At 43.6% G+C, this 11,724-nt stretch overlaps 1 protein-coding gene across 1 annotated transcript in view; it reads right to left on the minus strand.

Annotated features, from left to right (window-relative positions):
- Positions 1-6,059, minus strand: part of LAMC2 (laminin subunit gamma 2) — a gene marked incomplete at its 5' end in the record, with an annotated part of 62,150 nt that extends 56,091 nt beyond the window's left edge. Inside the window, one exon of the mRNA XM_079726808.1 lies at positions 5,981-6,059. Coding sequence (XP_079582934.1) covers positions 5,981-6,059 — 79 coding nt within the window. The remainder of the gene's footprint in view (positions 1-5,980) is intronic.
- Positions 6,060-11,724: the final 5,665 nt, after the last annotated feature.

Below are 11,724 nucleotides of genomic sequence, written 5' to 3' on the forward strand. Positions count from 1 at the left end.
CAGCAGAGAGAGAAAATACCTCTGGGCACAACGATGCTTAAATAAATTCAGGGGTTTCCCTGGTGGCGCAGTGGTTAAGAATCCGCCTGCCAATGCAGGGGACATGGGTTCGAGCCCTGATGTGGGAAGATCCCACATGCCGCGGAGCAACTAAACTTGTGCACCACAGCTACTGAGCCTGCGCTCTAGAGCCCGCGAGCCACAACTACTGAGCCCATGAGCCACAACTACTGAAGCCCGTGTGCCTAGAGTCTGTGCTCCACAATAAGAGAAGCTATGGCAATGAGAAGCCTGTGCACCGCAACGAAGTGCACCCGCTCACCACAACTAAAGAAAGCCCGCGCACAGCAACAAAGCCCAACAGATCCAAAAATAAATAAATAAATAGATAGATAAATAAATAAATAAATAAATTCAAATCATTGAATTTGAATAAATTCAAATCATTCAAATCATTTGAATAAATTCAAAACATTGACAGGTGAAGCAGAAAGGCTTATTGCTGTCCCTCAACTGTCCTGAGCCACTTGGTCAATTCCAAGCTGTGTGATAATCTATAAACAGAGTTGAACAAAGAGAAGAGGAAACATGGTAGTCTGAAATCTGTTCTCCTATCAGGGCCCCAGGGACTGGACTTTGTGCTTGGTTTTAACCTGCTGTTTGCTGACATTTTTAAAGGAAAGGCCACTCTATTGACTCACACAAATAGAGATGTCTGAACAGATGTCCCATCTAGAAGCATAAGGGATGTTCTTATAATACATCAAGATTCCATCAGTTCTGAAAATTGATTTAAATGAAAATTCTTTAAAAGAATGAGAAATAAGCCAAGGGAATATCTTGTTAAAGAAAATTAAACTAGCAGTTGAAATCTGATCCTGTTATTAACTGCCTGGCTCTGGACAAGGCAATCATTTTCCTGTGCCTCAATTTTCCAGTCTATAAATGAGGGTCATACATGCCGGAGCTCAGCTCTGTTATAACCAACCATGAGAATCTGGACAGTTGCTTTGCCTCTCTGAGAGTCATTTTCCTTAACTATAAAAGTAGAAGCTCCTGTAGAGAACCCTTAAGGGCCATTCTCATTTAGTTCCATGATGCTGTAATAAGAGAAGAAAGTGGTGAAACATGCAAAACTTTTTGTAAGAAATACCCCATATAAGTGCAGCTGAAGATTTCATCATTTTTCTAATGTTTAAGTTAGTGTGGGAAATTATTTGGTTGCCATTTAATTTTTTTTTTTAGAATATGAATATCCATATTCACACAGTGAATTAAAAATAAAATCTGGAAAAGAAACAGTTGGGTTTCTGTAAGTGGTCGACAAGCCTGAAGAAGTCCAGGATATGTGTACATTTGCCCAATTGATCTCCACCTTCCTCTGATACTGCAGAAGTCCTCACATGATCAATGTTAGAGAAAGAACCAGTCTTTTCTTCTTTCACGACATAAGGAAGCATATGTTAGTTGGGGAGGCACATATACAGACATACAGTCACCCAGAGACACAGAAGAGACTCAGCTTTGGGCTTTGGGTGTGATTCAAATATTACATCATGTACCTGGGGGTTATATTAGAACACAGCTCAGTAATGATTTAGTAATCTGCTAGGTCTAATTTGTGACTAAATTAGAGTATTCCAGAATCTAGGGAGCTCCTATTTCTACACTGGTCTGTAATAGATGGTTCAAGTCTTGTCCTTGCAAATTTCCCTAGGAAAAAAAAATGTCAATATAGTTGAGCCACTAAGAACTTAAATGGGAAAAATATTCCCAGGATGGCCTCAACATCTTAATTTCATGCTCCTGACTTTCCCATAAACACTGATCACAAATCAACATTCATCCTCAGCTTCTTGGATCAGTGGAGCTAAACCAGTGGCTGCCCCCAGTTCAGGGCACTCAGAATTTAAGCTTACATAGGAATCTCCAGCTTACACTCCAACCCAATTCTATACTCCCATTTACTATACATACTAGAATATAAGGTGAATATAAGGCCATATTTAAGTCTTTTCAAAATCTCTCATATTACATGAGAGCAGTTAGTCATACAATACTTTTTTTTTTTTTTGCGGTGTGCCGGCCTCTCACTTTTGCGGCCTCTCCCGTTGCAGAGCACAGGCTCCGGATGCGCAGGCTCAGCGGCCATGGCTCACGGGCCCAGCCGCTCCGCAGCACGTGGGATCTTCCCGGACCGGGGCACGAACCCGTGTCCCCTGCATCGGCAGGCGGACTCTCAACCACTGCGCCACCAGGGAAGCCCTCTCCTCTTTCTTGATTCTCCTCTAGCCTCAGTGCCCCTTCCTCCTGTTCTCCTTCTCTGTTCTTCCATCTCCTTGTTAAGTGTTGAGGTTTCTTTTGCCTCTTTGTCCCGGGTAGTCTTATCTATTGTCGAGGCTTTGTTTTCCACCTTTGGGCTCCCAACTTTATATTGTTTGAATTTCTTCTAAATTTCAAAATCATAGCTCCAGCTGCTCACTGGACACCCCCACTTGCATCTCAAATATAACAGATCCCCACAGAAACTCACTTCCTTCACTTCATCCATTGCCCAGCCTCGCTCCCAAATCTGATCGTCTCTTATAGTCCTCATTTCCTTTAACGGCATCACTGTCTAACCAACTACACAAGCCCGAAGCCTTGGGCCCATCTTGGACTCTTCCTCATTTCTCACAATTTTCCCTTACTATTATCCCTCATACACGCACACACTCATTGGATCACCAAATTCTTCCAATTTTACCTTCTAAATGTCTCTGTGATCTGTTTCCTCTTTACTATTCCACCACCATGAGGTAAGCCCTCATCACCTCTCATTTGGATTATTGCAATGGCTGTTTGTTTGCCTCTCCTAGCTCAACTCCATCCTCTAAGCCCTTAAGTGAGTGATCTTTTAAACATGAATCTGACCACACCCACCCCACTTACAAAACATCTGCAACCGCAACTCTTCTTTGCTTACAGGGTACCAACCTAATGGCACAGACTGGTACATAAGGCTCTTCACAACCAGATTCTTGGCTACATTTCTAGTCTCATTCCTGTTCTAGTCTCATTCCTATCTCCCTTCTCCAGTCGCACCTCTCCAAGTGAACTATGATCCAGACCATTGGAGCTACACCCACATTCACACCAACTGTGAGCTCCTGAAGGGGAGTCTCTATCTTTCTTAATGACCTCTAAGCATCTGAGTTCACTATATCAGACTTTGGCATCAGACTTTTTTTTTAAATTAATTTATTTTATTTATTCATTTTTGGTTGAATTGGGTCTTTGTTGCTGCGCGTGGGCTTTCTCTAGTTGCGGCTAGTGGGGGCTACTCTTCATTGTGGTGCACGGGCTTCTCATTGTGGGGGCTTCTGTTGTTGTGGAGCACAGGCTCTAGGAGTGTGGGCTTCAGTAGTTGTGGCACGTGGGCTCAGTAGTTGTGGTGCGCTGGCTCAGTAGTTGAGGCGCGCGGGCTCTGGAGCGCAGGCTCAGTAGTTGTGGTGCACGGGCTTAATTGCTCCGTGGTATGTGGGGTCTTCCCAGACCAGGGCTTGAACCCGTGTCCCCTGCATTGGCAGGCGGATTCTTAACCACTGCGCCACCAGGGAAGCCCAGCATCAGACCTTTTGAAGAAACGTGGTTCTAGGCATTTTAAGGCACTTTACAGTAACATCTCATCCTTTCAACAGACCTGTAAGGATACATAGCACTATTGCCTCCACTTAACAGGCAAAGAACAGACTCCAAGCAGCTGAGGAACCTAAATGGTTATGAATAAGGGACTAGTAAGTGAATCAGCCAAATTTTGAAGCCAGGTCAGGCTGACTCTAAAACCTGTGCTTTAGCTGAGACCAACTCTGGTTATATCTAACAAACACCATAATTTCACCTGCAAGGGAACACCCAGGAAGCAATATCACTGCTTTAGACTCGCAGAGGTGCACAGATGCAGGTCACTTTGAGAGGTGGCAAGCACCATACTTTCGGTCCAACTCCCACTACATCACAGGATCCCATAAATGGGAAAGCATGTGTGCTCTGGCCTAACACAAACTTTTCACACTCTCATTGAGCCCCAAATGAAGCCCTTTGAGGAGGCAGCCTAGTATTTTAAGTGGCCTGTCTTTAAGGAAGGGGAAAGTCTGGAAATGAACCTAAACACTGCTTCTGACTTAATGATGTAGATGGAATACTCAGAGCTTGTCCATCCTTGAGAAGTTAGAGTCCAAACTCTGTCCTCCTGAGTCTGATTTTATTAAACAGTTTATTAAACAGTTATTTTATAAAACAATTCATCACCCTACATATTTGTTTCTGTTATCTAATGCTAACGCACACACATACACTCAGCTATAGCCAAAAAAGGAAAATGCTTCAATAGTTACTCATTATGTAAAACATATGTAATTTGTTCCCTTATTACTTTTTTTTTTTTTTTTTTTGGTACGCGGGCCTCTCACTGTTGCAGCCTCTTCCGTTGTGGAGCACAGGCTCCGGACGTGCAGGCTCAGCGGCCATGGCTCACGGGCCCAGCCGCTCCGCGGCATGTGGGATCTTCCCGGACCGGGGCACGAACCCGTGTCCCCTGCATCAGCAGGTGGACTCTCAACCACTGCGCCACCAGGGAAGCCCCCCTTTATTACTTTTATAATGTGGTCCCTAAAGTTCCAGTCTAAGAACCACTGGATCAAGTGCCAGATGTGTCTCTGCCAGTAGCTGCTTATGTAGCTTTGTGCAAATCCATTTCCATACTTTCTTTTTTTAAACCAAGGAATTCTAGTATTTGATCCATAAGCAGTTCCTCTGAATTCTAATACTCAAAGACCGTTCTTACTTTTAGGATGTTTCTCACTAGGTTAAAGTTATTTATTCTGAGGGACTCTAACCCACATGATCATTTTCATAAGTGGTTTTTAAATGGTAGTCAAGGATGATGGGTTGTAACTTAATTCCAATATTATCTTAGGAAAAAAAAAAGACTATCAAATGCATTCAAACACACGCTAAAACATTCATGCCATTCAAATACAATTCAGGCAGCATCACCCAGACTGCAAAGTAATAATTGAAATATCTAAGATAATTCCGTGTACCCATGAACCTAGTCTCATGTTCACACATGCACATGTGTGAAGATGGCTCTTGGACCTATTGAGATAATTATTGAAATGCCATCAGATACAAGAAGCAAAAATAAACCTGAGAATTTGGGGTAATTACACAGGCAAATATCATTGGTAAAACTAAGTGACCACTAAGTAAAACTTAAGGAAAACACCCTTTATGTGTTGTCATAGCTGACACATGCATACAGTAAACCATTGCTAGGTGCCCAGAAAGTTTTGTTTATAGGAGTTGAACTTCTCATGAAGTGACAGCCACTGGGTGCCCTAGATAAGATCGAATGACCTATGACATAGGTGCCCAATAAATGCCTGTTGAATGCATATTATGTGAAAGTACTATAAAAAGTAATGTTATGCAAAAGTAAAGCATTGTTAAGACTCTTAACTCATTTTCCATCCCAAAGAAACGGGAATTCCAGAAGGATGACTGAAGAGATTCCTTTTCAATCTTTGTGGGGTTCACAGTCACAGAAAGCATTCTCACCAAAATCCCATCAGTAAAAACACACATTGGGAATAGAATTTATATACCAACATGTTTTGCTATTACTGATCAAACAGAAGCCCTTTGATCAAAAAAGCAATCAAGAAGGAACAATTTTAAAGCAAGGAAAACCCTGGTTTGGCACGACCTATTGGCTTCATATTTTAAGAATCAGACAGCTTTATATAGTATCAGTAAATAATATATAATATTATTGTAAACAAATCTCTGGAGGAGCCCCAGATGGGGCAGGAGGAGGGAGCTCTAAAGAGGTCCTCACAAAGTGGGGCTCCTCGGAGGTGCGTGCAGCCGTCACGGTCTGCAGGGAAAGGCCAGTTCCCATCCCAGGGCTGCGCCGTTCCTCCTGGAAGGGACTCACCTGGCGTCCTGGAGTTGGCCCGGGCTGCAGGCAGGAGGAGCGAGAAGCAGAGGCAGCAGCTGAGCCAGAGCGCAGGCATGGCCGGGCCGGGCCGCGCAGTCAGCCGCTGCAGGGGTGCTGCCCTGCGCCTCGCGGCTGGGAGCTTTCGCTCTGCGCTCTGCTGTGCCTTCCTTTTCCTTGATCAGGTGGTTTTATCGACTCTTCTACCTGACTCAGTCCTGACAGGAAGAGAGTGTGTGTTTCAGGGTGTGACTCACCTGTGAATAAGGAGGACCCAGCCCTCGGGAAGCAAACACACAGCACACACGGAGCTGTAAAAGCGCTCTCCCCAGCTGCCAGGCTTCCCCCTCGCCGCAAGAAGAGTGCACACCTGGCCTGGGCCAAGGGTGTGGGCAGAGGCTTCGGCCCAGGGATCCTTCTGGAAGAATGTGCCAGATCCCCCTGAGCTCTCCTTCTCTCCCAGGGTGGTCCAGGGCAGAATTCAGAGGTAGCTAGCAGCCTGCTCCTTCCTCAAACTGGGAGGCCCAGTCTCATGAGTGCAAACTCAGAAATAAGTCAGCAGCTGTGATCAGCTCTGGTCGGAAAGACATCAAGGAAAACAGGCCGCTCCAACAGTCACAACAGGGTCCCCTTTACCCTCCAGCCTAGGCTCAACCTCTTTCTGAAATACAGTAGCCCTACCCCAGCCTATCCACCCTGGTGACACCTCATTCTATGCCTCACCATCACCTGGCTGGACCAAGGTTCCTCTCCTGGGTCCCCATAACCTCTTGATCACCAGGCCTAGTAACTCATTAAGTCATCTGTTGACTGGTGGGCCTCCCACCTGTCTGTACTAGGCTAGGTACCATTCTGTATTACTAACAACTAGTATAGTATCCAGCGTGCACTTGGTGCTCAGTTAGTGTTCTGTTGGATTGAATAAGAAAGAGGATCCAGATTTTATATTCTTTTTACATCATAGAGCATATTTCTCATGCCATTCTCTATGGGCCCTTTAGAAAATATCTGCAGAGTCCAACTGTGGGTATCATCCAAGTCCATTGTCCTAGGTGAGTAAGAAACTGCAAGTGGTGTATCCTACATTTTCCCTTTCCCTAGGGAGGCTGGTGGCACTAATTCAAAGAGGTGGCTGCCAAGGAGAAAGCTTTGGTTCCTCCTAGAGATTTTTAAATTGCCAGAGGTATTATATATATATATATACACACACAATCTGTCCAAAACAATCACCCCTACTGTTCATCATCAAGGCCTGCAAAGATCCCCAATAAGCTATTGTTCACTGACTAAATAAATGAATGGGTGTTCTCTAGATAGTTCCATACATGATAACAACATAAGGCAACAAACAATGCAAAATAGTACATGATTAAGTGTCAAAGGGTATAAGATTTCAGTCGGTGCATGTAATCAAGGCCAGGTTGGGCTGCCTGGACAGCTTTGGCTTTGTACAGAACATGGAGAATGAACCAGGTGTTCAGGAATACCTGGGATCTGAACACAGCACCAAGGACCCATAGGAGTGAGGTAGGTTACTGCAAACTGGCCAACACCTACTCTAAAAACAAATCTCCATCAATAAAAAATGAGGACTAGAAAGGAAGCTCCAATTTTCTTATCCCAAGCTTGATTTTCTTTTATTCTGTCCATGATTCAAAAAAATATTCTTCTCTCCCCAAACTCATTGTGTCTGATTACTGCTGAAGTTTCAGGTCACAGAGACCAGGTATTTAGAATTTTCCCTTCTAGTATGTGGTGCATTGTAGAGGCTGAAATCATGTCCCTGAGTTGTCTGTTCCTCGTACGCCTACCCATCAGTGATGGGCAATGGCCCCCGGCCCTGCAGGAACAAAGAGCAGAGCCCTGCAAAGTAACGTCTTGAAGGTAATTTCATTTTAGTACAGATTACTATAGTTTATTATATTTCAAAAGTTGGAGCAGGGCTTCCCTGGTGGCACAGTGGTTGAGAGTCCGCCTGCCGATGCCGGGGACACGGGTTCGTGCCCCAGTCCAGGAAGATCCCACATGCCGCGGAGCAGCTGGGCCCGTGAGCCATGGCCGCTGATCCTGCGCATCCAGAGTCTGTGCTCCACAACGGGAGAAGCCACAATAGTGAGAGGCCCGCGTAAAAAAAAAAAAAAAGTTGGAGTAGATAATTTCCAGCTACCATCATTTTTGGAAAGTAATAATAATAGCTAAAAAATATACAGTACCTATTTGCCATCACTGTTGTAAATCTTTTATACATAACCCTTCAGTCTTCAAAACAATGCTATGAAACAGATGTACTATTAATTTCCCCATTTCACAGATGAGAAAAAGAAAGATGCATGGAAAGACATGGAAAGATCAGCAACATGCTCGAGGTCACACTGCTTGTAAATGGCAAAACCAAGGTTCAAAATCAGGCAATCTAGTTTCAAGTCCATAAGCTCTTTGTTAGGTCAGATTAAAAAGCACCATAAAAGGGAATTCCCTGGAGGTCCAGTGGTTAGGACTCCGTGCTCTCACTGCCGAGGGCCTGGGTTCAATCCCTGGTTGGGGAACTAAGATCCCACAAGCCAAAGGGTTTGGCCTAAATAAATAAATATATATATATGCCCCCCCCCGCCCCCGCAAAAAAAAGCGCCATGGATATTTCCCTCTGCCATGCAGTCTGATTAAAAGAAAAAAAAAAGAAGCACCTTAAAAAAAACAAATTCACAATATTGAATGAATTCAATATGTAGTCAATGGTTATTTATCAACATCTCTGTTATAACCCCACCAGGCTGTGGACTCTTGGCCCACATCAGTAAAGCTAAGTCACAATGAACTTTGAACAAATACTTCTGATTTTCCTAACATGTTAGTTCTGCAAGGAGCCCCAGGGGTCATTCCCACATGCTGCGGAGCGGCTGGGCCCGTGAGCCATGGCCACTGAGCCTGCGCGTCCGGAGCCTGTGCTCCGCAACGGGAGAGGCCACAACAGTGAGAGGCCCGTGTACCACACACACAAAAAAGAAGATGTTGGGGGTAGGAGTTTATTAATTAATTTATTTATTTTTGCTGTGTTGCGTCTTCGTTTCTGCGTGAGGGCTTTCTCTAATTGTGGCAAGCGGGGTCCACTCTTCATCGCAGTGAGTGGGCCTCTCACTACTGAAACCCGCGCACCTAGAGCCCATGCTCCGCAACAAGAGAAGCCACCGTAATGAGAAGCCCGCGCACCGCAACGTTCGACACAACTCAAGAAAGCCTTCGTGCAGCAAGGAAGACCCCACGTAGCCATAAATAAATAAATAAATTTATTTTTTAAAAATCGAGAGAAAAATCTCAAAAAAAGCTATTTTATAATTAAGACAATACTTTAATTCAAATGTGCAAACTCAAGCGCAGAACTAGAAACACATCAGTGACTGCATAAATTGTGACAAGCCAGAGCACAGATTCCAGACCCGACGTCTTGCTGTTTCTATTAAGCTCCAAAGAGCTCTGAGCGGAAGGCCATCTCAGGCCTTCAGGCAGAAATACCACCCAAGAATTGCAGGGAGACCCCTCTTCCGTTTTTTGTTTTTGTTTTTTAATTTATTTTACTGAAGTGTAGTTGATTTAGGGATCCCTTTTCTGGAGGTCCGTTTCAGCAATTTACAAAAGGAAAGAGATGCCTTTCTGAAATGTTTGCTTAGGAGCATGAATTTTAAACCCATCTTGGACTTTTGTCCTAGGAAGTCAGCACTTAGAATTTCCTCTTACCTTTTCCAAAGTAGTCACATTCATCTAGAGTGTAACCCCTGGTATCAGTGGGGATAATGTTCCATGCAGAAGTTCTCTGAACAGAGATGGAAAGGTACTGGAGCATTTCCCCAGGGCATGACCAGGAAGGCTGAGGCCTTGGAAGTCCCCTTTGTCCATTGTTTCTTTTGCAGTTCCCTCATCCTCCAGGGGACTTTTTTTTTTTTTACAAGCTGTGTAAATCACCTCACAGAACTGTCATCTCTCCACCCCAACCTACCAAATAGAATTGCAAGTGACATGTTGATTTTTTGCCTTGAGTTCCATCATTACCTTAGTTAACTTTCAGAAGGAATGTCTGGCATGTCACCCGCTTTCAAACTCACTTATGATAAAAACTGAAGCACTGGCTGTTAACATGCCAGCAGGAGACAGGGGTGCTGGTCTTGATCCCAAGCCTTTAATCTCCTCAGATAGTTCTAATTACGTCAGCATTTGCATAAAATTTTTAAACGCAAAATAATGCAATCAGGAGGAAGAAAACCAACAACTCCCTCTTTGTTCTTAATTGGTAAAGGAAAATGTCCATAAATGGAAATGGTTTGGTGTTTCCTGGATCGTCTGGGTAAATTCTCTGAGGTTGGCCAGACTCCAGAAAAACAGTGTTCTCTGAAGCAAGCATCCTGGCTGAAGTGGCAAGCTTCCATCTTATGCAGAAATGTATATGGTGTTCCCACAGCTAGTTTTCAGGGAGCAGTGGAAGCCAGACCAGAGTTCAAGTAATACCTTTTACTGTAAAAAAATTTTTTTAATTTAATTTTTATTTTATATTGGAGTATAGTTGATTTACAATGTTGTGTTAGTTTCAGGTGTACAGCAAAGTGATTAAATTATATGTACATATACATATTATATATTCTTTTTCAGATTCTTTTCCACTATAGGTTATTACAAGATATTGAATATAGTCCCCTGTGCTATACAGTAGGTCCTTGTTGTTTATCTGTTTTGTATAGTGGTATGTATCTCTTAATCCCAAACTCCTAATTTATCCCTCCCCCTCCCCACCTTTTACTTTTTAAGGGGAGATATTCCTTTTTCTGTGGTTGGCTGGTGATGCACGTGGGACCAGGGAAGGGATGGGAAATCAACAGCTAACCACAAAGAGCAACTTCATTTGCATATTTTTTGATATAGCTATTATAGACAGAAATATTCACACTGATTATTTGTTTAACCAATATAATAAATGGAGAGGAGTGGAGAGAACAAGGACACATGCTCAAAAAAAGGCAAAATAGAAAAAAAAAAAAAGCGAGGGTGAAAGATTCTGCCAGGGAACTCTAGTGGATTCAGGGGGGTGCCAGCTGTTGTGTTGTGGACAAAATTTGGTCATCCACTCAGGTGTGAAATGTCCATTAGTAGATTAAATGCCACCCTTGGTTCCTTACCCACTCTAATATGTGGGCCATAGGTATTCAGATTTGAATAAGAGGTAAGGAGCCCACGGCAGTGAACTTCTTCCCTGGACTGCAGTGTTGGGGGTCAGGGCTGCAGGCATGACAAGATAAGTCCAAAGAAGCAGGCAGCCACCTTAGATCAAAGGTCCCCACCGCTGCCTTTCGGAAGTCAGAAACAAGTTCACGAAACAATGTTTCTAAACATGACTCAGTTTCAATCTGGAACTTTCCACCTTTAATAATTTAAAAAATTAGCATTTAGAGTCTAACCCTCTGCCTTTAGATAGGAAACTTTGGATGTATTTTAAACATCTAATAAGAGTTTTGACAATTACAATACTGACAGCAAAACTGTACTGAATATTCTGCGGGTCCCCAGCTCAGTGCTGGGAGCCTTGCAGGGGTTTTGGATTTCATTCCTCACCACCGCCCTCTGAAGCAGGTGCTATTATTATCCTCATTTTGAGGTTACCCAGGCTCCTTCACAAATCCATGCCAATGTCTCGCTCTAGAGTTATTATTCAACTAGAGTATAAAACCAAATTAAGCCTCTCACTTGGATAAACACGCCCT

Source organism: Hyperoodon ampullatus (assembly GCF_949752795.1).
Source record: "Hyperoodon ampullatus genome assembly, chromosome: 2".
Lineage (NCBI taxonomy): Eukaryota > Metazoa > Chordata > Mammalia > Artiodactyla > Ziphiidae > Hyperoodon > Hyperoodon ampullatus.